This window comes from Emys orbicularis, chromosome 11, assembly GCF_028017835.1.
Source record: "Emys orbicularis isolate rEmyOrb1 chromosome 11, rEmyOrb1.hap1, whole genome shotgun sequence".
Taxonomy (NCBI): Eukaryota; Metazoa; Chordata; order Testudines; family Emydidae; genus Emys; species Emys orbicularis.
Window position 1 is genome coordinate 62006538 of NC_088693.1, and position 24552 is coordinate 62031089.

General features: G+C 40.7%; 1 protein-coding gene across 2 annotated transcripts in view; it reads right to left on the bottom strand.

Moving 5' to 3' along the window:
• INO80D (INO80 complex subunit D) overlaps positions 1–24109 on the bottom strand; it is a 46533-nt gene extending 22424 nt beyond the window's left edge. Inside the window, exons 1-5 of one of the 2 annotated variants that reach the window (XM_065413203.1) lie at positions 23584–24109; positions 12384–12572; positions 10552–10646; positions 10204–10450; positions 1859–2604 (exon numbers count right to left, since the gene is read on the bottom strand). In XM_065413203.1, the coding sequence (XP_065269275.1) occupies positions 1859–2604; positions 10204–10421 (964 nt within the window). In that variant the 5' untranslated portion in view covers positions 10422–10450; positions 10552–10646; positions 12384–12572; positions 23584–24109. The remainder of the gene's footprint in view (positions 1–1858; positions 2605–10203; positions 10451–10551; positions 10647–12383; positions 12573–23583) is intronic. The other variant, XM_065413204.1, reaches the window with a different exon arrangement.
• Positions 24110–24552: the final 443 nt, after the last annotated feature.

A 24552-nucleotide genomic window follows, 5' to 3' on the forward strand; every position in this document is an offset into this window, starting at 1 on the left:
ACAGGCACAATGGATGCAGTGTAATCAATTTTTTTGGCACAAATTAAAAACTAATATCATAAGCAGGGCTGTTAAATTTTTTAACTCCTGAAAGGGGAATGGGGAGCATTAGACCTTTTTTCTCATTTTGTTTATACAAACATCAGTTTGCATAGTTTTACTAAAAATTAAGGGTATCTTTTTAAAGATTCTGAAAGTAAGATTCATATCTTGTGCCTGTCAACTCTAGTACTAGGTATTTTCGTATATAGAAATCCCAAAAGTTTTTCCACCAGGATAAAAAAGTCTCTAAGAATAGTCCATACTGTGAGCTTGCAAGTAAGTATTCATCTACTCCCACACAGCTAATGTATAATTAAGAGCATTATGTTAATTAGCAGTTATAAAATGCTATAATCTCATCTTCATTTTCATATTTATTATAGCATAACATTTCCACAATTTTGTATTTATATATCTGATAAAACGTTTTCCTAAAACCAGTTAAAATAGGAAAAGTTATTTTTATAGAAAGTGTTATTGTAGAATGTGACACGCATCACACACAGAATGCTACCCTTATGCAGGCTCATGAGGCCAGGTGACTTTCTATCCTATTTGGGAATCTTGACACTTGGGATGGTCCTGGTATCCTCATTCCTCAAATTAACTGCATTATCCAGAGAATCATGAAACAGTTCTTTCAGAACAACATCCTTAAGAGACCTGCTGTAGGATACTCATTAGCTTCCCAACAAACAGCCAAATTGTCCCACAGGTGCCAAAAGGCAGATCTTAATAGCAAATTTAAAAAGATTAATTGAAATAGCAAAAATTACAGATGGTTGTGATGTGTGCTACTAGTTAAATAATTGCCCAGACATACTAGAAGTAAAAAATTTTTTAAAGATACAAATGGTTTGCTGTTTCTATTTCTATTGTATTGCATTTCTGGTTCTTGTTTCTCCACTTTACTACCCACTTTCTTACCCCTGTAAAAGTAAACTATAATCTAAAGCTAAATTAAAAAGCAAGGTAACATTAGCGGTGTATGTATCTCAACCTCCATTTACAATGGAGACAACAAGCCACCACCTTATCCATATTCAAATACCTCTTAAAATTTCAAAAAGCCCTATTTCCACAAGCAGAAGTCAGTAACACAATTTAAATTAAAAACAAACCTAACATATAGGCAGTTAATACAATGATTAAAACGTATTACTGTAGTGTCTGCATAATAATAAATTAATAGTAGTATATATTATTAATGGGTTAAATGGACAACTTCTGCACAAAATCATGGAAGAACCGCACCTCCATAATCAGCTTCTGAATCCTCATTCTCTAGTGGAATACACCACTAGTCTTTCTTTTACTGAATCAGATCCCATATCTTAGCAGTTTGCACTTAAAATTCCCAGTGAAGTCAACTGGTGTTTTGGGTGTGCACAGAAGGCACAATTAAAGCCTCAAAGTTGTATTTGCACTTTCATTCCACAATCTCCTTTTTTCATTAGTTTAATATTTGGGTTTTACAACATAGGCTCTAGGTCTAACCTGGTCTGTATACTCAGTCTAAGAACAATCAGGACCATCTTTACTGCTTCACTTGAAAATGAAAAACAAAAACACACACACACCTGACAGTGAGTTATACCCCAGTTTGGCCTCTCAAAATCATTAACTAGCTTTTTTTTTTTAACAAGTTATAAAGAATAAAAAAGAGTTGTAAAACAGATGTGACCTGCCTATACATTTCTTGACATATTTCCCCCTTTCAGAAAGGTATAAGTGCATGTCCTGATGAATTTAAAGGCATATAATCTCATAGCAACCTGAAAAAACAGTGCAGTGATGTACGTAATCATCTACCTACCTAAATGTGGAAACAGATCAGTTTCCAGCTGCTGTTTTCGAGTGCACAGTTTCACCAGTCTCTGTAGCCGGCTCATGCAGGATGAGTGTGGAGAGAAGGCTGTGGCTTTCATGAGGACCCGATCAGTCCTTGGTGGGTCCATGACAGGAGCCCTGGTGGGTGGCAGGAGAGGCAGGGGTCTCTTGTTAGACATCTGCCTTGCTTGTGCTATAGTGTGTGTGGTGGGTGCCACTCCCTGCATTGGTAGGCTGGTGTTCTGAGGTTGAGGCGACTTGCAGACTAAGCCCTGCGGTAGCCCTGTAGGCTTTAAAGAAGTTGATAAAGGTGGCAGATGGGAGTGCTGCTGCAGTGGCTGCTGCTGCAAAGGTGCAGGAAGGGGGCTAAAGTGCTCTTGGTGAACTTTTAAAATCTCGGTTTCTCTCTGGCGCTGCCGGTTTTGGGCCAACTTGCTCTGCAACTTTTTCCTCACCGTTGCCCCTTTCTTTAAGTCATCCTCCTCCTCATTGAAAGCAAAGGGATCTTCTAACTCTGCTTCCAGGTAGTGGAGAGGAAGCCTAGCCCCTGGTGGAGAGAGGGACATCCCATCCAGTCCATTGGACATCTTCAAGGCCAGTGTGGGCACTGTCAGACTGAAGGCCATAGCATCCATCTGGTGCCTGACCTTCACTTCCTCTATTGGATCATTCTTTTTCTTCCTCTCCTTTTTAGGTATAAAGCCAAGTACCTGTAGGTGGCTGTTGCAGTACCTTCAAAAGTGAAAACAGTAAGTTCCTTTTTCTCTTCTTTTAAACAAACACACTTAAGAAAGCAAAAAAGATGAAACCACAAACAGGAAACCCCAACAACAACAAAAACCATCTGACCTGCCACTGAAAAATTTAGATTATTAACTCATGTTTGTACTACTGAGTTTCTACGATCACTTCTCATGTTCCAGATCCATAATATAAAATAAAAACTTCCACATGAGAGAATTTATCGTTTTTGGATTTTTAAGAAGTCTTAGTATGTTATTCATATGAGAGCCAAATACCTATCCTTTCAAAAAAATAAAAAAAATAAAAAATCTATCCCTCATCTCCTTAATGGACACATACAGGGCAAGGTGAACAAGACAAATGGACTGTATGATACATTAGGACAGAGGTTCTCAAACTGTGGTCCGTGAGCTCCATTCAGGTGGTCTGTGGATAGTTCCTGCGCACCTTGGCGGCCTCACACAAGAGATTGAAGAGCCACCCACCTAACTGGTGGAGCCGCGCAGGCGTGGCTCCACTAATTAGGTGCCTGGATCCTGCAGAAGACACACATGTAAGGTGAGGTGGTGGCCTTGGGGGGAATAGGGGGTAGGTGGGAGGGGGCAGTGGGGTGAGAAGAGGGGGTGGGGGGAATTTGGGACGTGCAGGGCTGCGGTGGTCAGAGAAAGAGGCAACTTTCCCCAGCTACAGGGCTGTGGCTGCTGGGGAGAGACCCACCTCCTTCCCAACCTCAGCTCAGGGGCTGCCGCGGTGGGGGGGAGAGACCCCTCTCCTTCCCAGCCCCAGCTCGGTGGCTGCTGCGGTGGGGGAGAGAGGGAGAGACCCCCCTCTCCTTCCCAGCCCCAGCTCGGGGACTGCCGCGGTGGGGGAGAGAGGGCACATCCATTGCATTAGAAAGGTAAGAATACGGATATTAAAATATGAGTTGTGTGCTTTTTATTTTTAGAACAAAAAAACGTTAATTATTATTGCTTTTTTTTTTTTTAATATAGCAGTTTTATCCAAAGCGCTTTGCAATAGTTAGCGAACAGTACAAGCAACGTTTGGGAAGATCATTAAGTGGTCTGCCGAGATCCTCAGCAATTTTCAAGTGGTCCGTGGGGGGAAAAAAAAAAAAAGTTTGAGAACCACTGCATTAGAATATAAACTAAAGGGCCCTGACAAGAAGAAAGCTATTAAGGGCCAGTCAAATGGAACCATTTTAAAATCCCATATTTAAAATTATAATAGAGACTACTACCTCTGCTATCAGGCTGTTCTTTCATGGAGAGTGAATTTGCATGGTTTTAGTATGGTGTACGTTGAAAAGACAGAGTTAATACACTTCTGTGACTGAGAGACAAATTACAAGAGGCTTTTTCCCATTGACAGTCTTGAATTGGAGATCTTTGCTGAGAAGGGCCACTATTTGTGTTTGATGATTAAGCAACTAAATAAATGGCTTTAGCTGTATGTTATTTTCCATGGTTAAGTACGTATCATAAAGAGCAACTGAGTAAATCAGATCAAAAACTATATTAATATAGGCAAAAATGTTCTATCCGGTCATCACTGTGCATTGCTTATATAATGCAATGAAAATATACACACACATTATAGCACAAATATGGATTTCAAGCTGCTATAGAATCATAGAATATTGAGGTTGGAAGGGACCTCAGGAGGTCATCTAGTCCAACCCCCTGCTCAAAGCAGAACCAATCCCCAACTATTTTTTTTTGCCCCCGAGCCCTAGCTGGCCCCCTCAAAGATTGAACTCACAACCCTGGGTTTAGTAGGCCAATGCTCAAACCACTGAGCTATCCCTCCCCCCTGTGGCAGCACCGAGCGCACTCTTGGTGGTTAATACAGAAAAATGTGGGTGCTAGCCAGAGAACTAAATGTGTAGCCAAAGGTAGATATCAAATTGATGGCTTAGATCCCCATGCTGTCCAGGGAAGCCTTGCAAGAGGTGACTGGGGAAGTGGATTTTTTAAGCCTGGACTTAACTTAACAATTGGTTCTCTCATGGAGTCCCCCAGCAGACAGCACAAGGCCAGCAAGGTGAATGCTTGCAGTGTGGCTGCTGCGAACCAGAAAGGAAGTGCATGTGGTTATGGTGCTATATGTGATGGAGCAAGCTACATTTCTTTGACTGTGCCATGTCCCAGTACTCTTAATACACTGAACTTCTGTCGTGCCTTTCAGCCAAAGAGCTCAGAGCATTTTATGAACAAGTCTCACACCAGGTTCATTTCTCCACCTTATAAATGAGGGGAAATGCTAGGCTGGAGAGGTGACATGGCCAAGGTCAAAGAGTGTCAGAGCTAGTAATAGAATTCAGAGCCCCTGACTCCCAGTCTCCTGCTCTAACCAGTAGACCATGCCTCCTTGCTTTGATCCTTCCCTAGTGTAATGCAGGTCATTGTAAGCTGTATCAGGCATCATGAGATGCTATCTTACCCCTCTCGGGTAAACCTGTACATAGACTCCAGTGATTGCAAAGTGATGCTCTGTCCTTTAAGGCAGCGCTTCTCAACCAGTGGTCTGCTGAGTAGTGGCCCTTCTCAGCAAAGATCTCCAATTCAAGACTGTCCATGGGAAAAAGCCTCTTGTAATTTGTCTCTCAGTCACAGAAGTGTATTAACTCTGTCTTTTCAACGTACACCATACTAATGAACTCTTTTCTAGTTAATTTTACTTTAAAACCATTGACAGTCTGTCTCAGATGTATTAAAACTAAAGGACTAGGGGTAATGATGATCTACAGCGACAGATGACATACTAGATTAGGGGATCTAACAGATAAACAATTAATTCTAGGCTGTCTAGATACTCTAGAACCATCAGGTGATTGAGAAATAGCAACTATGATTTCTTTGCACCAGTGTAGAGTCTCTGATGCCAATGGAGGTCTGCCTATTTCAAATTGCAGGATTGGGGACCATAATTCTTATATTTAAAAAGAAAGATTCAAGGAAGGAGGCTGAAAATTACGGGCTTGAAAGTTTAACATCTATATTAAAAACTGGAGATATTTATTGATAGCTTACAGACATGTTTGGGGAGGTACTATTTAACAGCTATGAGTCAGTATGCATTTTAAAATGAAATTATTTTTGGTCTATGTGGAGAGGAACAATTGATTTAATATTTTCAAAACCTGTATTTTCAAAACCTCATGACAAAATTTAACACTATTGATCAGCGGTTTTCAAACTGTGGGTCAGGACTCCAAAGTGGGTCACGACCCCATTTTAATGGGGTTGCCAGGGCTGGCTTAGACTTGCTGAGGCTTGGGGCTGAAACCAAAACCCGAGGGATCCAGCCCTGGGCAGCGGGGCTCAGTTACAGGCTCCCTGGCTGGGGCTGAAACCCTTGGGCTTTGGCTTTGACCACTATCCTGCCCAGGGCAGTGGGACTCAGGCTTTGTCTCCCTCACATGGGACAGTGGGAATTAGGCAGACTCAGGCTTCGGTCCCCCCTCCTGGGGTCGTGTAGTAATTTTTGTTGTCAGAAAGGGGTCACGGTGCAATGAAGTTTGATAACCCCTGCTATAGATTATTGTCTAAATGCAAGTTAGTTAATAGATTACAAAAGGTAATGAATTAATCAGAGGGCTGATACTAAATGTGTGCAATCTTTGTGGAAAAGTCTCACAGGAGATTCCTGCAGAAGGCGTATTGAAGTACTTTTTTTTTTTTTTTTTTTTTAAATTGACTGCTGTAATAGATAAAAGTCATTCAGGACGTAATACTGCTTCGGTTGAAGTCAATGGGAGTACTCACATGCTTAATGTTAAGAAATTAAGTATTTTAAACTAATATAGGTGTCAGTCTAGCAAGAGACACTGTCAGAATGATTTAAGGGGGGGGGGAAAAAGTACAAAACAAGCACAATAGAAATGTTTCCATGGTTTTGTTGTTATTCCAATGAAAATAGTTTTGTTTGGTTTAAACATTTCCCTGTAGTGTTTGTATCCCAAACAAGACAGCCCTGTACTTGGGCATGAGCAGGAAGGTGAAACTGACTAATCTGTTTTCATTGCCCAAATCAAAGGAAACACAAAAAATAAGTAACAAAGGACAGGGAGTTAGATTGCAAAAAATTGTCAGTTTCAGGCTATTTTTAATCTGACATTTTCTCTTTAATATGGTAGAGGGAAAGGCTTTGGATCTTTTAAATCCTTAACGGATAGTGCTATGTGTATTGTTAGGGCTTCTGTTTTTCTAAGTTTATTAGTTTCATTTTGGGGGGGGTTATTTTTAGCAATTTGTGAGTTTTATATATATGTCCAAAATTGGGGGGAAGGAGAGGTAGTTCAGGGCTCTCTTTGAATATACTGTAATGAGTAATCTGTGTAATGTTCCCTTGTGCGCTTTAACATAGTACTGTTTCAAACACAGCACTACATTAAAGCACACTAGAGAATCTTTAGTGCACACCAGCAGGGTCTACATAGACCAATTAATGTGCAACACATTAGTGCAGTTAAAATCATATCCCTGTAGTCCACATTACTGCTCCTTGTAGATTAGCCCTTATATACACAAGTAACCATTTCCAATGTTTATTGGATAAACACCAATTTCTATTGATGGGTAGTGTTTTACTGATGTTTATCAGTTAAAACTGAAAATCAGAAGCCCTAAGTATTTTATACTGAATGTTAAATATGATCATTTCTCCTTCCCCACCCCGAAATCAGTGATAAAAACACCTGTCACTCTGGTGTAGACAGGGTGAACTGTGATCAACACACACTGTAAGGGAATGTGGTTGAGCCCTATTAGGACTAACAGTCAAACATGGAGTGTACAAAGGATATTAAGCTCCACTGGCTTCCAGCAGAACAATTACTTCAAGGGGGAAGGGATTAGGGGAGCCATGTTTACACCTGATGTCTAACACATTCTGCTTTCTAGTGTATACAAGACCTTGGAGTAGTGCGGAGTTCCAATTATCTTATTTAAAGAAAGATCTAGTTAAGTTGAAGAGTATCATGTATGTTAAGAAAGATGGAAAAAATGGAAAGGAGGGACTTACAAATCAGAAGAGACTAACAAATGTGGATTTATTTCATTTTGAAAGAAGACAATTAAGAGATGAAATAAGTGTTTAATCTATATAAAGTGTAATGCAACATAATTAAAATAATAAAATTGAGCTTCGTTATCTATTTGCAGTACTTGGACAGATCAGAATTAGGGGACAAATTCAAAGTTAAGAGGGAACATGTAATTTTACAGAGAGGCTTGAATAGGCAGAATAGACTTCTAATTGAGGAGGTGAAGTCGTGTACTAATAGATTTAATTTGAAGAACTTGAATGGTTAATAATGAATTTAGTGAGTTAAAGGAATATTAACTATTTTTCTGCTTGGGGGTCGGGAAATAATTTTGTTTATCGTCTCCTGATCAGATCTGAGGCTTTTTGCATGCGAGTGCTTTTGCCCTCCTTTATTGTAAGTTTTTTTTATAAGCTTCCAAATTATATAGGATGAAGATGAAAGTTATCGAAGCGTTCTATGGCTCACTTCTGATCCTACACAATTATGTAACAAACTGTATAATGAAAGTGGGTTGTCTGATGTCAGATGAAATACAAAGTCTTGGCATAGAAAATTAAAGGTGGCAAGCAAAGGATGAAGAAATGGCAAATATCTCCATACTGAACTGAGTGTGAAAAGTAAGTCTCCTATGATATAGATATATCCACATCAGCCAAGAACTGTCATTTTGTGCCTGCTCCAAACTTATTATTGGAAACTCATGAAACCCTATTGCTAAACTGCAGACTCTATTCTGAGACGCAGTCTTTGAAAATATTCATTCCAGCATCTCTCATTTGACAAAGTTTTATTCCCTTCTTCACACACCTGCTATCCTCAACTTTCAAATGCTATAATGCAACACTTGTCATGCAGTTTAATTATTCTAATAAAACACACTCCAGAAGTTATCATAGTGTGCTGTACACATTTTGATACATTTTATTTTACACAATGAATTGGTTTCACGCTTGAAAGATTAATATCAAATTACATAGGGACACATGGGACCTAGGAACTTTCACTTAAATTTTGGAGGTTTTATAAAAACTATGATTAGAAGGTGAACAGGGACTTTGGCCCACTTAGTTCTTGCATCTGAAATGACAATGTATCATTTGATCTGGCAATTTCCATGATGATTTTTTTTTTTTTTAACCTTATCTCCAGTCTCTATTGGAGACTAGCAGAGGAATGGTCAATGATTATCAAATCATGGCTTGACATTATTCATACTGTGCCATCTAAGCATTTGTCCTAGAGCTTTTGATAAACATTCTTCTCACTTCATCAGTCTCCTCAACTGAAATGGCAGGTGAAGCGCAAGTTAATTTAGAGCACAACCCAACTGCTGTGTCAGACAAGAGAGGGAGCTGGGAACCGAAAAGGAAGTTCTATGTAGGGCACAGTGGGAACACTATTAATAATGTGAAAGGTTAGCGAATGGCAGCTAATAACATGAAAGGTCAGTGAAGAGCTGTCCATTTCTTTTTTGTCATATTCTGTTTACTTTTGGGGTTAAAAATAATGATTTCCATGGAACAAATTCCAATCTCAGATAGTTAATAAACACTTTATTTCATTGTTTGAAATACCATACTAGTGGTGAGAAGTATGATAGTGGCTCTTCAGAAATATAATGTCATGGGCACCATGTAGCCAAAATTAGAAGTCAGCCACATTTCTGACCACAACTTGTATGCAAGTCAGCCACAACATAAGGAAATTAAAACCAAATTCTGCCCTTACTTACACCCCATGCAATTCCAATGATGTCAATATTTAAACCAGTCTTAAAGGGCGAGGAAGAATGGTCTTGTGGCTAAGGCACCGGATTGGGATTCTGGAAGTCTGGTTCCAATTCCTGGCTCTGCCACAGACTTCCTATGTAACCTTGGGCAAGTCATTTAATTTCTGTGCCTCAATCCTCCTACTGTGAGATATGGATAATACTTCCCTACCGCACAGGGATACTCTGAAGATATATTTATTAACATGTGTGAGGTGCTCAAATAATATGGTTATAGGGGTCATGTGAGTACCTAAACTGAAGGAGCCCTGAATTTTGACTCTGTCCTGAGCTCCCCAAACTCTCACCAGGAGCCTATGCACTCTTGCAACTCCCCAGCTATATGTTTTGCCAACCGCACCAAACCCAGATGTCCAACCACAATCTTCCTCAAGCAATTCAAGCACCTTTTAAGAGCATCAATTCCCAGGTATACTCAGTAGCTAAACAAATGAAGTGGAAACGTAAGTATTATGTGATCAGTTTGATCAGTAGAGTTTGAAGTGAAATTTGAGGAAAAGCAATAATCTTGCTTGAATATATACTTCGCTTCTTCCTTTTCCCCTATCTGATTCCCCAGAAATAACAAAAAACCATATTGGTCTTTAAAAAAAAAAAAAAAAAAAAAAACTTACAGAAACATACTGATATTCAATCTATTTGACCCCTTTCTCCCTAACCATGAAGACAGTTCCCAATCAGTAAAACCAAATTTGTAGCCAAGCTGACTGAAGCTATTTTCAATGAATGGAGGGCCACCATCACTCACCTACGGTCCTCAGATTTGGGGATAGGGTTGGTGCAGCGTTGGCTGTTATACTTGGCCACATATTCACATTGCTTGAAGGGGGCAGTCTTGTCCTCCAGAACGTGTCTGATACAGAAGGCGTAGCCGTTAAGTCGCCTCTGCTTGCACAGTTTGGGGCTATATGAGCACAAGGGCTTATTGTCAACCTCAGAGAAGTGTATGTGTTTGCCTTCATACATCACGTGACTCTATTCCTTGTGAACATCAGCTGAAAGAACCAAAAATATTAAGATAAATCACATGGGAAAAAAAAAGATGCATTAAGTTCTGCATTTTGTTTTTGTTGCGGGGAAGGGCACACGACAGTACCTGATTTTAAATCTTCTGTACCATATCAGTGTTAGGAGAGAGCCCCAAGGAGACCACTATCCTGGAATGATGACGAGTCAGATGAAGCAGATTGTCTAAGAAAAAATATCAAAGGTCCAAATCGGTCAAGATTAAAGCAGACGGGACCGTTTTGCATAGTAAGCAAGGTGTTGGATGTTGTTTCTCAGCACGTGGCTCAGCCAACACCCAACAAACTGGATTAATTAGATAATCCACATTCAATTATTAACTGGAATGTAGACATATCACTAACCCAAATTTTTGCACGCTAGTGTTCAGTGGAATACCTTGCTCAGAATAACCTCCTGAAGATAGCAGCCCTGATATGTTAAAATTTAATTTTAGCACTCATGCAGCACAGTAAGTTTTTGTTATAGCTGCATGGCCCACATGTGGTGTATGGTTTTCGGAATTTGTAATCCCCACAGACTCTGCATAAATCTGTAATCAGCCTTTTCCAAGGCCAGCCAGGTTTTTCTTACTTTGTCATACTTATTGGGTGAAATCCTGGCTCTACTGAAGTCAATAGCAGAACCCCCACTGATTTCAGGAAAGCCAGAATTTCACCCATTAGCTGTAGCAGGGAGTCATTTTTTAAATGCAGAGGTTACTAAAGTATATAGAAAGAAATTTGTGATCTCACATGCCACCCCTTTCATTTCTGATTCCCCACCACTCTGGAGTTTTTAGCAATCACTTCCTTCTTTTCCAGAGAAGCTTTCAATTAGGTTCAGCTCTACATACATGATGCAGCTGCTTTGCTAATGCCCAACTTATATTGTGCAAAACTGTTTGTAATGATCGAGTTCAACTATTAACTAAACAAGCAACCCTGAAGAATTGAAACGCAGTCCCGAACTTGGTGTGCTCCATTTTTTCAATTATTAAGTTTTGTACACCATGTACGTAGAAGTGCTATTCATGTGATAAATTGATTTGTCATATGCTTGTGTAATTTAACACATACCCAGGACCAGCTGATCTACCCTCTCCCCCACTAATTCTTCTTCCTGGGAAATATTTTAATATTGCAAACCACAGTGGAGCTTCAAAGTCTGCCAGAGAAAGGTTTCCTCCTCCCCACCCAAAAAATTGCACTCCTATCTGAAGCCTAGTTCAGTCCTGGGCCACAACAGCTTTTCTATAAATGAAAATGTCGTAACTGAAAAGTTAATTATCCAGTGGCCCCACGGGACTAGAAAGGGAGCTTTATATATTGGAAATGGGAGCTTCCCACTAAGGTCTAGTGATCACTTCCCGCCTGATAGCTCCCTGAGAAAACTACTTTAGTGCTGTGACATTTTTAGGTCTAGAAAAGCCGTTTTAAGTCATTTTTGTGAGTGTTAGTTAAAATGTCTCTCACACCAAGCATTGCACAGTGGTACTTAGGGTAACAAAAGCACCTGGATTTACAAGGAAAGGGATACAAGAAACAATATCAATAAACTAAACAAATTCTATAAAACATTCCTGACAGTTTTACATCTAACATATTTGATATATACTACTGAATACATGATGGGGTAATATGCTGTAAAGTGTTTACTGATAAGTTTGGAGGGAGCTACATAACTCATTTGTGAATAACAAGGGCCATTCCAAACACATGCAATAAAACTTTTATACCAGATCACTCTCTGCGCGCGCACACACACACGTGACATTAGTACTTCATTTGCACCAGAACAATGAAGTACAAATATAAATCAACATCTTATCATACCCCAAACTATATTATTCAAGCCAATACTTTAACCAATTTCTCTGAATGCACCAAGGAGCGAGTACTATAGAAATTCAAAACCAGTCACCAGAATATATCCCATCAGAATGGATTGGAGATCTATTGTTTCCTTGTACTTCCCAGTCTGTCTGTATCCATCTGTTGTCTCTTGTCATAGTTAGACTGTAAGCTTTTGGGGGCAGGGACCATCTTTCTGTTGTGTTTCTACAGCGCCTAGCACAATGGGGTCCTGGTCCATGAACAGGGCTCCTAGGCACTACAGTAGTACAAACAACAACAATGATAATAATAATAATAAAGCAAAGACTGTTAAGGCACTGGATTTGCTCTTTAAAGCCATAAATGGTTTCGATCCCAGCTATTTGAAAGATGGCTTCATCTATTACTATGGCAGTTGAGATAATCCGAGGTGCTCTAGTTAACTGCCTGGTCAAAATTTGCTTCCCTCCTTGGTTAGTCGGAGCTTGGATTTGGTAACATTCAGGAGAAGCTGCAAATTCCAACGGTTCTCCTGGGCTTTTGCAGAGGAGGATGTGGGTTAATTAAGATTATTTAACACAAGTTTGGTAATCCATTTGGGCAAATCCTTGAAAACTTGGGATGCCTAATGTTCGGCAACTAAATCCACATTTAGGCACTAAATAAGTAGCCTGAGTTTCAGAGGTATAGAGCACCTGTAGCCACCACAGCCACCTCTGAAAACTGGGTGACTCACAAAGAAATTATTTAAACTATATTTTTATACCATTTCCTGTAATGAAAAACGTAGAGAAAAGTATTTGTTTATTTCTATTCTTAATTTTAACAGTTTTTAAAACTACCAGTTTACACCTCCTGTCTCCCCCCCCCACAAAAAATCGTTCTATTAAAGAAACAGTTCCATTGCAGATGCTAAGATGCAAAGACTGCAGACACTGGGACTTACTCTCCACTGCCTTGCATCTTGTGCAGTCATTTACCTGTGTACAATCAGTGTAAAATGCTATGAAATCAGCAGCATTTTATGCCTGCTTTTCATTGGCATACGTGACCGATCAAGTAGCAAGGCAGTGAAGAATCAGTCCACTGTAGCGAGGAACAGTATTTCAGCAAAATGATCTCATGAAAGTGGATTAATCAAGGGAAAGATGTTTCTATAAAACACGCTTAAGTAGCCTTATGAGGAAGCCCTTGCCAACTATTAGACAAAAGGATTCCCTTTTGAAACTATGGTTTGGAAAGTTATCACATTTTCAAACTGTTTCAAAAGCTTTGCACTGAAATCAAAATCACACTAATTATACCGTGTTCATATACATATCACTGACATTGTACCAACATGAGAATCATCATCCAAAATCCTGTTAGCCATTCTCGAGACTTCATTTTGAGGAACTAATTTAAGACAATTTTTATAAAATAAAAATAATCTATCATAAAATCAGCAATGCAGACAATGCATTGGGCGGGAGGGATAGCTCAGTGGTTTGAGCATTGGCCTGCTAAACCCAGGGTTGTGAGTTCAATCCTTGAAGGGGCCACTTAGGGATTGGGGGCAAAATCAGTACTTGGTCCTGCTAGTGAAGGCAGGGGGCTGGACTCTATGACCTTTCAAGGTCCCTTCCAGTTCTAGGCGATAGGATATTCTGTCAAATAAAGTATTTTATTCATTGGCTGGCTATGTTCCCTCTCTCTGATGAGCATTTGTGGAACAGAAATAGAGGTGATAAAAGTGATTTAATTGTATTAAAAAAATAAATACATTTTAAAAGAAGTAAAGCTTTATGGAGATCTCAAACATCTTGGTAGGAACAAGAGTGTCTTTGATACAAATTAGGAAGTCTTGTTCATACACCTGTTTTACCCCCAGGATAACTCTTATTGATGTCAAAATAGACACACACAACTTAAAAATAAATAAATAAATATCAGACTTTTGTCCAAAAAGCTTATTCCTGCTATTGTTACAAGGAAAACCCAAGGTTACTAGAACAGAAAGCAGCTGGGAGCTGCAAGGGGAGGGGGGAAATTGTGACAGTCTTTCATACGCACAATGGAAAAGGATTTTTTAAAATAGGAAAATGTGACTGTAAAACCACAAAAATTAGCATGGGACCTTCCCAACGTAAGTTTAACTCATTTTGCTGACAAGATTTCAAGTCGATCAAGTTGATCATGTCCTGAGTGTAAGTGAGCTCAGAATAAGGTTTATGTGTCCACAACAAGCCAGATTTCTGTTCTTTAGTTATTTCCTCTATAACCATTACGATACCAACTACGATACCCACGCAAGGAAATAAGGAAACAAATCAACAGAGCCAGACGTGTACCCAGAAGCCTCCTGCTACAAGACAGGCCCAAAAAAGAAACCAGCAGAACTCCACTGGCCATCACCTACAGTCCTCAGCTTAAACCTCTCCAACGCATCATCAGTGATCTACAACCCATCCTGGACAATGATCCCTCTCTTTCACAGACCTTGGGAGGCAGGCCAGTCCTCGCCCACAGACAACCCGCCAACCTTAAGCATATTCTCACCAGCAACCACACACCACACCATAACAACTCTAACTCAGGAACCAATCCATGCAACAAACCTCGATGCCAACTCTGCCCACATATCTACACCAACACCAGCATCACAGGACCTAACCAGATCAGCTACAACATCACCGGTTCATTCACCTGCACGTCCACCAATGTTATATATGCCATCATGTGCCAGCAATACCCCTCTGCTATGTACATTGGCCAAACTGGACAGTCACTACGTAAAAGGATAAATGGACACAAGTCAGATATCAGGAATGGCAATATACAAAAACCTGTAGGAGAACACTTCAACCTCCCTGGCCACACAATAGCAGATGTAAAGGTAGCCATCTTACAGCAAAAAAACTTCAGGACCAGACTCCAAAGAGAAACTGCTGAGCTTCAGTTCATTTGCAAATTTGACACCATCAGATCAGGATTAAGCAAAGACTGTGAATGGCTAGCCAACTACAGAAGCAGTTTCTCCTCCCTTGGTGTTCACACTTCAACTGCTAGCAGAGGACCTCACCCTCCCTGATTGAACTAACCTCGTTATCTCCAGACTGATTCTTGCCAGCATATTTATACCTGCCCCTGGAAATTTCCATTACATGCATCCGACGAAGTGGGCATTCACCCACGAAAGCTTATGCTCCAATACATCTGTTAGTCTTAAAGGTGCCACAGGACTCTCTGTTGCTTTTTACAGATCCAGACTAACACGGCTACCCCTCTGATACTGTGAAGTACCAGATCTTGAACCCAGGACTGGGTGTCCCCAAACAGCTGCTGGATCCTGGCCCTGCACCCAATGTCTGCTGAAATCTGGTTGACAGACAAGCTAGTAGCACTGCAGCAGGGATTTTCAAACTGGGGGTCGGGATCCTTCAGGGGGTCACGAGGTTATTACATGGGGGGGGGTGTCACGAGCTGTCAGTCTCTACTCCAAACCCTGCTTTGCCTCCAGCATTTATAATATTAAATATATAAAAAAGAGCTTTTAATTTATAAGGGGGGCTGCACTCAGAGGCTTGCTATGTGAAAGGGGTCACCAGTACAAAAATTTGAGAACTACTGCACTACAGTGTTAGCAAAGGCACCACCCACAGATGCTCTGATTGGAGGATTGGTTGGCTCCACCAACTGGTCCAACCACACTAAGTCAGAAGGAGGCACAGGAAGTTCACCCAAGCAACAAGATGACTTCCTATTATGGCTGCACTGGATTCTGCTTGTGCCTGCCTCCTGCACCTAACCCAAACCCCCCTCCCCCCACTCCGTTCCTGATTCCTGCTCTGTTCCTGGCTCCTGCCTCACCCCTGCCTTTGCTCCTCTTCCCACTGTGCTTCTGCTCTGTGCTTGACCCTGGCCTCTCCTCCAGCTGCCTGCCCTTACAACCTGCCTCCAATCATCAGTTACCAGTCCTGGCTCTGACCCAAGCCTCTGACCCTGGCTTGACCCTTGGCTCTGGCATTTGGCATCTAACCTCAGCTCTGACCCTCAGCTTCAATTCCTGGTTCTGACTCTGATTTGATCCCTGGCTCTGGTAATTGGCAGTTGACTCTGGTGCGGACACTTGGATTCCACTAGACCTGACTCCTGCTCTGACTACCAGGCCAGACCCCACACATCCCAGTCCATAACAATCACTGAGTTAGAATTACTGGATTCTGTGCTTATGCACCAAGACACACTCATATGAACAGTACCTTGTGAAACATTCTGTCTGATAGGAAGCGATCACTTGCATCACTGTAATCATATAGCAGTAGATTTAATAATATACAACGGTAACAAAAACAAATCTATCCATTACATAAAACTGTAGCAGTTGCCTGTGTCTTAATCTTGCAATTCGAACTTCAGGGGCAGACACCAGTGCCCATACAATGAAGTCAGAGGAGCTGTGCAGGAATCTGCCCACGTGGGTCTGATTGCAGGATCAGGGCCTATATAAACAAAATGTAACCCTGGATCTAAAGAAGCTTTTTCTTTTACTACCATAGCACATATATATTGTAAGACCTTTATATTTTTTCATTTTGATCTGAACTTGTATTTTACAGTGAATGAAACACAGCTCTTTTTTACAGAATATTTCTTGCCACTAAATAAGCAAGTAGAGCAATACACTGCAATAAGCACAAGTAGCTTATCTGAAAAGAACTGAAACCATGTTTGTTAAATAGTGGGTGGAAGAGAAATTATTTTTGTCCCACAAAATTCAGTAACAGATGAAGACTGTGAAATGTGGACTTCCTCTGGAAAGTCAAGTGCTTTGCCCCCAAAATATCAGGGCATAAAACCTTCTGAAACTTGATTTGTATCTTTTGTGCCTATGATAGAGACTGAATCTTCAGACAGCTTCAACTGTCTCCAAATTTGTGCCTGCAGTTATCCCATGTATGCACACAAGCTGCTACTTAAAAACCAGATCTGTGTATGAAAACCAGAAGTCACTTTTTTAGAAGCATGGGCTATATATTTAGACAATTTTAAAGAAGTGAGGTTTAATATTAGTCAGCGGCAACAGGGAGAAATACACAAGAGGACCCAGAAAACAGATATCAGCAAAATACAGTTGCTTGCAGTGTGACCTGAAGAGCAGCTCTGTGTAGCTCAAAAGCTTGTCTCTTTCTCCAACAGAACTTGGTCCAATAAATAGTACTACCTCACCCATGTTGTCTCAGCAAAATACAGTAACATTTCAAATCCAGGACCATATCATTCTCTCCATGTTTTGCTACTGAGAGGATGAATAAAAGAGAAAACCTGTTCCTCTGGTAAATATTCTGTCTGTGTATGTGAGAGCTAACTCAGCATCATGAGTGAATATGTTGTGAGGCTGGGCTGAACACAAGGCAAAGCCACTCTCTGTGGCATGATCCCCCAGCAAACTAGCAGAGATTTCCCCTTGTAAAATCATATACTGAATGTCAGTATTATCTTATGCAGAAACTTGCTATGTGATATGTTCTCTACTCTAGGATGGAAATTGGTGGCCCAGTCACAGAGGGAGAGCCCATGGGAATCTAGCACACCAAGGATACACTCTTAATAATTTTCAGAAGACACTTGTACTGCAAATATTATAATAATACTTTAATGCACATAGATTAGTTACATTTTAAAATGTATGCTTGGAGATAGAAATGTCTATGTGTATGAGGCACATTTAGGGAATGGAATCCTCAAGTGCATTGTAAATTGGATTGCAATTATCTGTCTGGGGCTAAAAGATGTATAATTATGAGGACTAAGTTTAAAGATTCACATTGTAGCTTCCAAACACTTGTCATCATTAAAGATGTCACTTCAATTTGGTTGTTTTGTATTTTTAAATGTGTAGTGTGGATTTAGTGTTATGATATTGGTTCACGTGTATGCATGGCATATGACAGACAAATACATTTTCCATGTATGAGTTTCTAAAATGTGTCAATTTGATGGCCAGGGAGACCGAAGTCCTCTATTTACTCACAGAACAATACAGCACGCATAGAAGTTGTGCTAGCTCCAACACTGCTCCTCAATCCTGACCTGGAAAGCCCACCTCTAGGTATCAGAGGTTCGGCTTTCACACCTGTTAAATCTTTAGCTTCCCTGCTGAGACTGCCAATAAGCATAGCAATTTTGGTGGCTTGTGAGACATGGATCTGATCTACTCAGAACTGGACTGAGACCACCCAACTCATCCCACACCCAGCCATTTGAAAGACACCATACCTGGCCACTCGATTACAGACCTAACAGTCGCAATATTACAACAACAAAAACTTCAAAAACAGACTCCAATGAGAGACTGCTGAATTGGAATTAATTTGCAAATTGGACACCATTAAATTAGGCTTGAATAAAGACTGGGAGAGGATGGGCCATTACACAAAGTAAAACTATTTCCCCATGCTTATTTCCCCCCCACCCCTCTACAGTTCCTCATATCTCCTTGTCAATTGCTGGAAATGGGCCATTTTCATTACCACTACAAACAGTTCTTTTTCTCTCCTGCTGATAAAAGCTCACCTTAACTGATCACTCTCCTTATAGCGTGTATGATAACACCCACTGTTTCATGTTCTCTGTGTGTGTGTGTATATATATATATATCTTCCTACTGTATTTTCCACTACATACATCCGATGAAGTGGGCTGTAGCCCACGAAAGCTTATGCTCAAATAAATTTGTTAGTCTCTAAGGTGCCACAAGTACTCCTGTTCTTCATACAGGAATAACTTCCAGTTGTTACTGATAGGGGCTGGATTAGAATCAGTGATAGAGCTGAAATGTTCCATTTCATATTACCAATCTTGCACCATCTAGTCTTTCCTTAAAGAGTTTTCTATTCTACAGAGTGAAGTCACACAACACCTCATTTTGATCTTCATCAGTACCATAAAGCTACAACCCTTATTCCCATACTATCATCTAATCATTACTTTAGTTTAATTCCATTTAACAGCTCAGGTCACTACTACATTCAATAACAAAACCAAATCTGCTATAATTCTGGAAACAACAACAGAACAAAATTAAAAGACTCCATTAGCCAGACAGAACTATCTTCCATCTTCTGACAGAAGAGACTTATAGTAGCATGGAGGGAATGATAGTCAGCGACAAGAGTTATCAAAACATAATTAGAACATCCCTGGCCCTCATCTGTGAGACCTTTGAAGAGCCCTACCAAGAGCAACAGTGCTCCATGTGAGTGCCAGTGTTCACTCAAGGTCCATCTGCAGGATCAAGGCTCATTGGGATACAACAGTGACTGACCAAACGTACATATACACAGAAACACACACTCCCTACCTTGTATTACTGAATTATCACTGCTGATATAAAATGCATTGGCTAAAAAAATGTTGCCATGATTTAAGCAAAAAATATTTAACACTTGATCCTGAATGTTATTTTAGGAAACAAAGTGATTCAGGTCCTTCATGGCAGCTGCATAGTCTTGCTTTCCATGTTGGCTCTCAGATTTTAGAAACATGTCAATTTAATCAGAATAGCATTTTTCTCTAATTATCTGTAATTCTATATTTGACTATTTTTTCATATATTAAAATCTACCTAGGAAGCTAGATGTGACAATGTTGTCCTCATTCTGTCTTCTTAGAACTGTTAGGGCTCCAAGTCTGCACAAAGCGGTTGCATGGAACCAAAATGTACTAAGGGAGAATGTGGTACCTTCAGGCTCAGTACTGATCAACAGAATTACATTTTTAAATGTACTAAAATGTAATACAATAATTGTGTTACTCTGATTAATAATGGTCAGACAATGCTTGGATTACAACTGGCAGCAGCAAATGGACCTACTTAGAAACTAACTTTTATTGATACAAAACTGAAATGATTCTTCTATTTATTCTCCTTTGGAAAGTGCACAGAAGTAGGGATTTTAATTCTAGCTGATCCATTTTACCCAATAATCAGCACATGGAATAAGCAGTACAAAGATACACAAACATTAAATACCAGTAACCATTTAAGATGGGGAAGCCGGGAGTTTAACTGCAAAGGATATTTAAAGAAAGGGAGATATGTACAGCAAAATAGCCTGAAACTGCAAACCTTACTCAAGGAAATATTCCCATTGACTTCAATGGGATTATTCATGTCAGTGAGGGTTGCAAGATCAGGATCTATGTCTTCTGAATTATCATTAACACAGACTGCAGCATTTAAAGATATAACTGCAGACAGACCCACAAAGGCAGAGCCATGTGCCCACCCAGACCCACACCAACTTCCACAGGCTCTCTGCACATATGCTGCTCTGCCAGAGCATGCTCTCTTTGCAGGATACAGGTCTTCGGAAAAAGGAATACACAGAATCTTTTAGCCATCATAACATTAAAAAACAAAACAAAATTATTGTATCGGTACAATATAAATGTCAAAACAAACTAGAATCCAGTGAGAAAATGTAGAGGCGAAGGACAGACAGTGAAAACCTTGATAACCCAGAAACGTCTCCTGAAAAGGCCTCCTTTATAACTTTAACTTGCACGGTTTGAAAGTGAACTAATTGTCTTTAGAAAAATTCTGCAATACATCTAGCAGCTATTCTACATCTACCAGGAGAGGGCCATGATATTATGAAGTACTTATTTTAAATAATTCCAATTATGCGCTTGCATATAAGGTTTAACAAAAATCAAATATGCACTTTTATTCCCAATGCTGCAAAGACTTGCACATAAGCTTATCTTTACACACTGAACAGCGCCACTGATTTCAATAGGACCACTCACAGTGTGTAAAATAAGTCATTGGGGGTACTCACAGAGCAGACCCTCAGCTGCTGTAAACTGTCATAGCTTCACAATGGAGCTTTGGTAATTTACACCAAACAATGTGTAAAAGTAAGCATATGCATAAATATTTGCAGGATCAGAGCCTAAATTTTCATGAAAACGTGAATCGCACACATTAAAAGAAAATATAGATATAGATAATTTGGGATATTTTCTTAACGTTGTTAGTTTCTATAATTTTTCCAAAAACAAGAATAAAAATAAAAAGTAGAAACTTTGTATAAATAAAAATATCATTGGGATCTTTCACTCAGAAGTCCATAAGTCAGCTCTGACAAAGTTATAGCTGTCCCATTGGTTTCCAAGTGCCAGTTTCTTACAACAGAACAGTGCTCTGGAGGTTGGGTTGTCAATCAGTGTAATACTTTGCCAGCAAAGTCCAAACATGAGCTACTGTTGATACAGGGGAGGGCAATATATGGACAGGACATATTCCTCTAAATTTACAAAGAATGGCAAATCAACTCTCAAGAAGTGCCCACAATGGGGAACATAGACATTTATTGCAGGTTGCCATGTAACAAAATTAGGGCTAACTATAACTTGGTTATTCTGAAATCAGAAAGTGGAATATCAGGTGTCAAGTCAAGCTTTTTTTTGCTTTTAAAAATGCTTCAATGTTATATGTACAAAGCAATTAATAAATATTTTTAAAATGCACTGGAACAAATCACTGGTATCTATAGCTATTAAAAATCAGAGCTATTTTACCTATGCTGTGCAAGATGCATGTCTCCCACAGTGGACCCTCTTCTCAAGTATAACTAACACACTTGACTTTCCCCAGGAAAACTGCTTTCGTTTTCAGTTTTATGTACTAGGATTGTGAAGAGGGTTCCTGGGTAAGAATTATATTCACATCAAATTCATTACTTGCCACTATAAATGATTGATAAATCAGGCCCTGATACTGCAGTTAGGGGGTGAGATTCCATACAGACATAATGACCTGCACACAGATTATCAGAGTCAGACTATAGGATCAAGATCCAAGTTTGACAACACCTTTGGATGCAAAAGTTTTTCCTTTCTTGTTATCAAAGAGTGGTCTGTGGAAACATCTTTCCCTAGACATTTTATACAAAACTGACCAATGGCCCCAACCTGCAAACACTTAGTACAAAGCATAGGGATTACTTAAAGTACTCCCGGTAGTAAACACTACACAAGATAATTGTCTGTAGGATCGGACCTCAAATAAGGAGGAGTTTACACACCCCATTCACAAATCTAGAGTCAGTCCAAGAACGCTGCATGTGTCAGTGTGCTTGAACTATCAATGACAGCACCTGCAAAACTCTCAAGAAGACACAGAAGTTAGCTGGAAAGATATAATGACCCTGCAAGAGTAAATAATTTAGAGGAGTACTAAAAGGAGGGGGGAAGATTTATTCACACTCAAAATTACAGAACGAGTTGGAGTCAAATGATGCAAGGCTGCTTCTAGTGAGACCAACCTATGTCCATCTAACAACTCCTCAGGTCCCCAAACCTTTAGCCCCCTCCACAAACCAAGGGGGGACCCTGTAAAAAGTTATAATTCAAACAAAATAACTCAAAGCAAAACTGACATGCACATGGTCGAGGAGGCTATAATGAAACAGAAAGGAGGGAGACACGGGTTGGTTGGGGGGGCGGGGGAGGGAAGGATTTAACCCCCCCCCCCCAATTTAGTAAAAAAGAAAATATACTCCCCATGATTTTACTTATAAATAGCAGCAGCAGGAGGAGGTATAAAACAGGCACGTTATTGGGGTGGGGGGGAGAAAGGAAACCTTAAATTAAACTTTAAAGGCCGCCGGCTGCTGTTAAATCTACACCCCCCCCCCTCCCGCGGGACCCGCCTCCCAGGCTGCGATGGGGGAGGGGGTTGTCATTCTCAATCCCTAATTATAATTAAAATAACTTCAGTAATTATATGATCCCATGAAATTCCGCCCCCCCCCCCCGGGGGCTCCGCTGCGCTCCCCCCACATCCCCGTCCGGCGGGCGGGGGGAGGCTCCAGCCTCTGCTGCGGCCTTGGCGACCCCCCCAAACCCGTGGAGCCCAGTGCAACATTCAGGGCAGGAGGAGCCCGCCCGTCTTCGTGAGTGGGGGGCCGCAGCGGGGGGACCGGCGGGGGCGGGGAGCGGTTAGGCCCCGCTGGGCTGAGGCCTACCCGCCCCCTTCGCCGCCCTTAACCTTACATTCAAGCACACTGAGGCACCGCTTCCCATCCCCCGGGATCCAGCGGCCGCTTCACCCCCGCTTTCCTGCCTCCCTAGCGCCCGAAAGTCTTAAAAATCCCTCCGACACCCCTCACCCCCACTGCGGCCTACGGCACTCCATCGAATCCCCGGGCTCGCGTAGTCCGCGTGGCCGCCCGCCCTGCCCCCTGCGCGCCGCCTGCCGCGCTACGCAAGCCCGAGGACGCAGGCCGGGCCTGGCTTACCTTTCCAGCTGCTTTTTTTTTCTCCTCTCTCGCCTCTCCCCCCTTTCCCTCTGCTGGGCTGACAGATCAGAGTTTCCTCCCCAGCAGAGGGACCGGGAATGGGCTCGGGCTCTGTGCTGAGCAGCTGCTGCCCCCCTGGCTCTGAGGAGATCCTGCTTTTGTGGGGGAGAAAGCTTTGGGGGGCTTTTTATTATTTTAAAAGTACAAAGTGCTCAGAGGGTAGGTGATTATTAAGGGGAATCCCTGAATATATTCTCCAGCAAAGAAGGCAGGGCTGCTGGGGCTGCTCAAGAAGAGAGCCAGCAGCCTCCTACAGCACCACTACAGGCACTGAGAGGACATAACATCAGAGAGCAGCTCCTCTGCCCTCCAAAACAACAACTTTCCTACCATCTTGGAGGTAGCAGAGAGGGGGGGAAAGTACAGAGGGTTTTTATAGAAAGTGTCAGTTTAAAAATAATAATAGAAAAGACTTTATCTATTTGTGTGACTTAAAAAATATGCATGTGGCTTAGGAAATATTTTCCTTTATAATTAGTGAAGATCATTTGTCTGAAAAAAAATTTTTAAAAGAAGGATGGTCAAAAAGAAATCTCTTATTAGTAAGTTAATTTGTTATGATTTATTTTTAATTAAGAGTGAGAGGTTGGTTTTTTTTAAATTATTTTATTTTGTATTCCATAAAGTACAAAGTTGTTAACTTTATTTTTTCTGTCTCTGGGTAGCAGTTTTTTTAAAAATTGATGTCTGGAAAGAAACTCATTGATATAACTTGTTTTATTATGGTACTCTTTTATTCGGAGTAAAAGCTGAAACTGATGTGGGATAGTCTGGCAGTTATGTATCATGGTGTCCTCTCTGTCTCTCTCAAGGCACTGTAAATAAAGCAGATTGAATGTATAGGTAGGTAGATATAGCTGTTTAGTTTTTTCAGAGTGCAAAGAGATATGTAGAGAGGGTTTTAATACA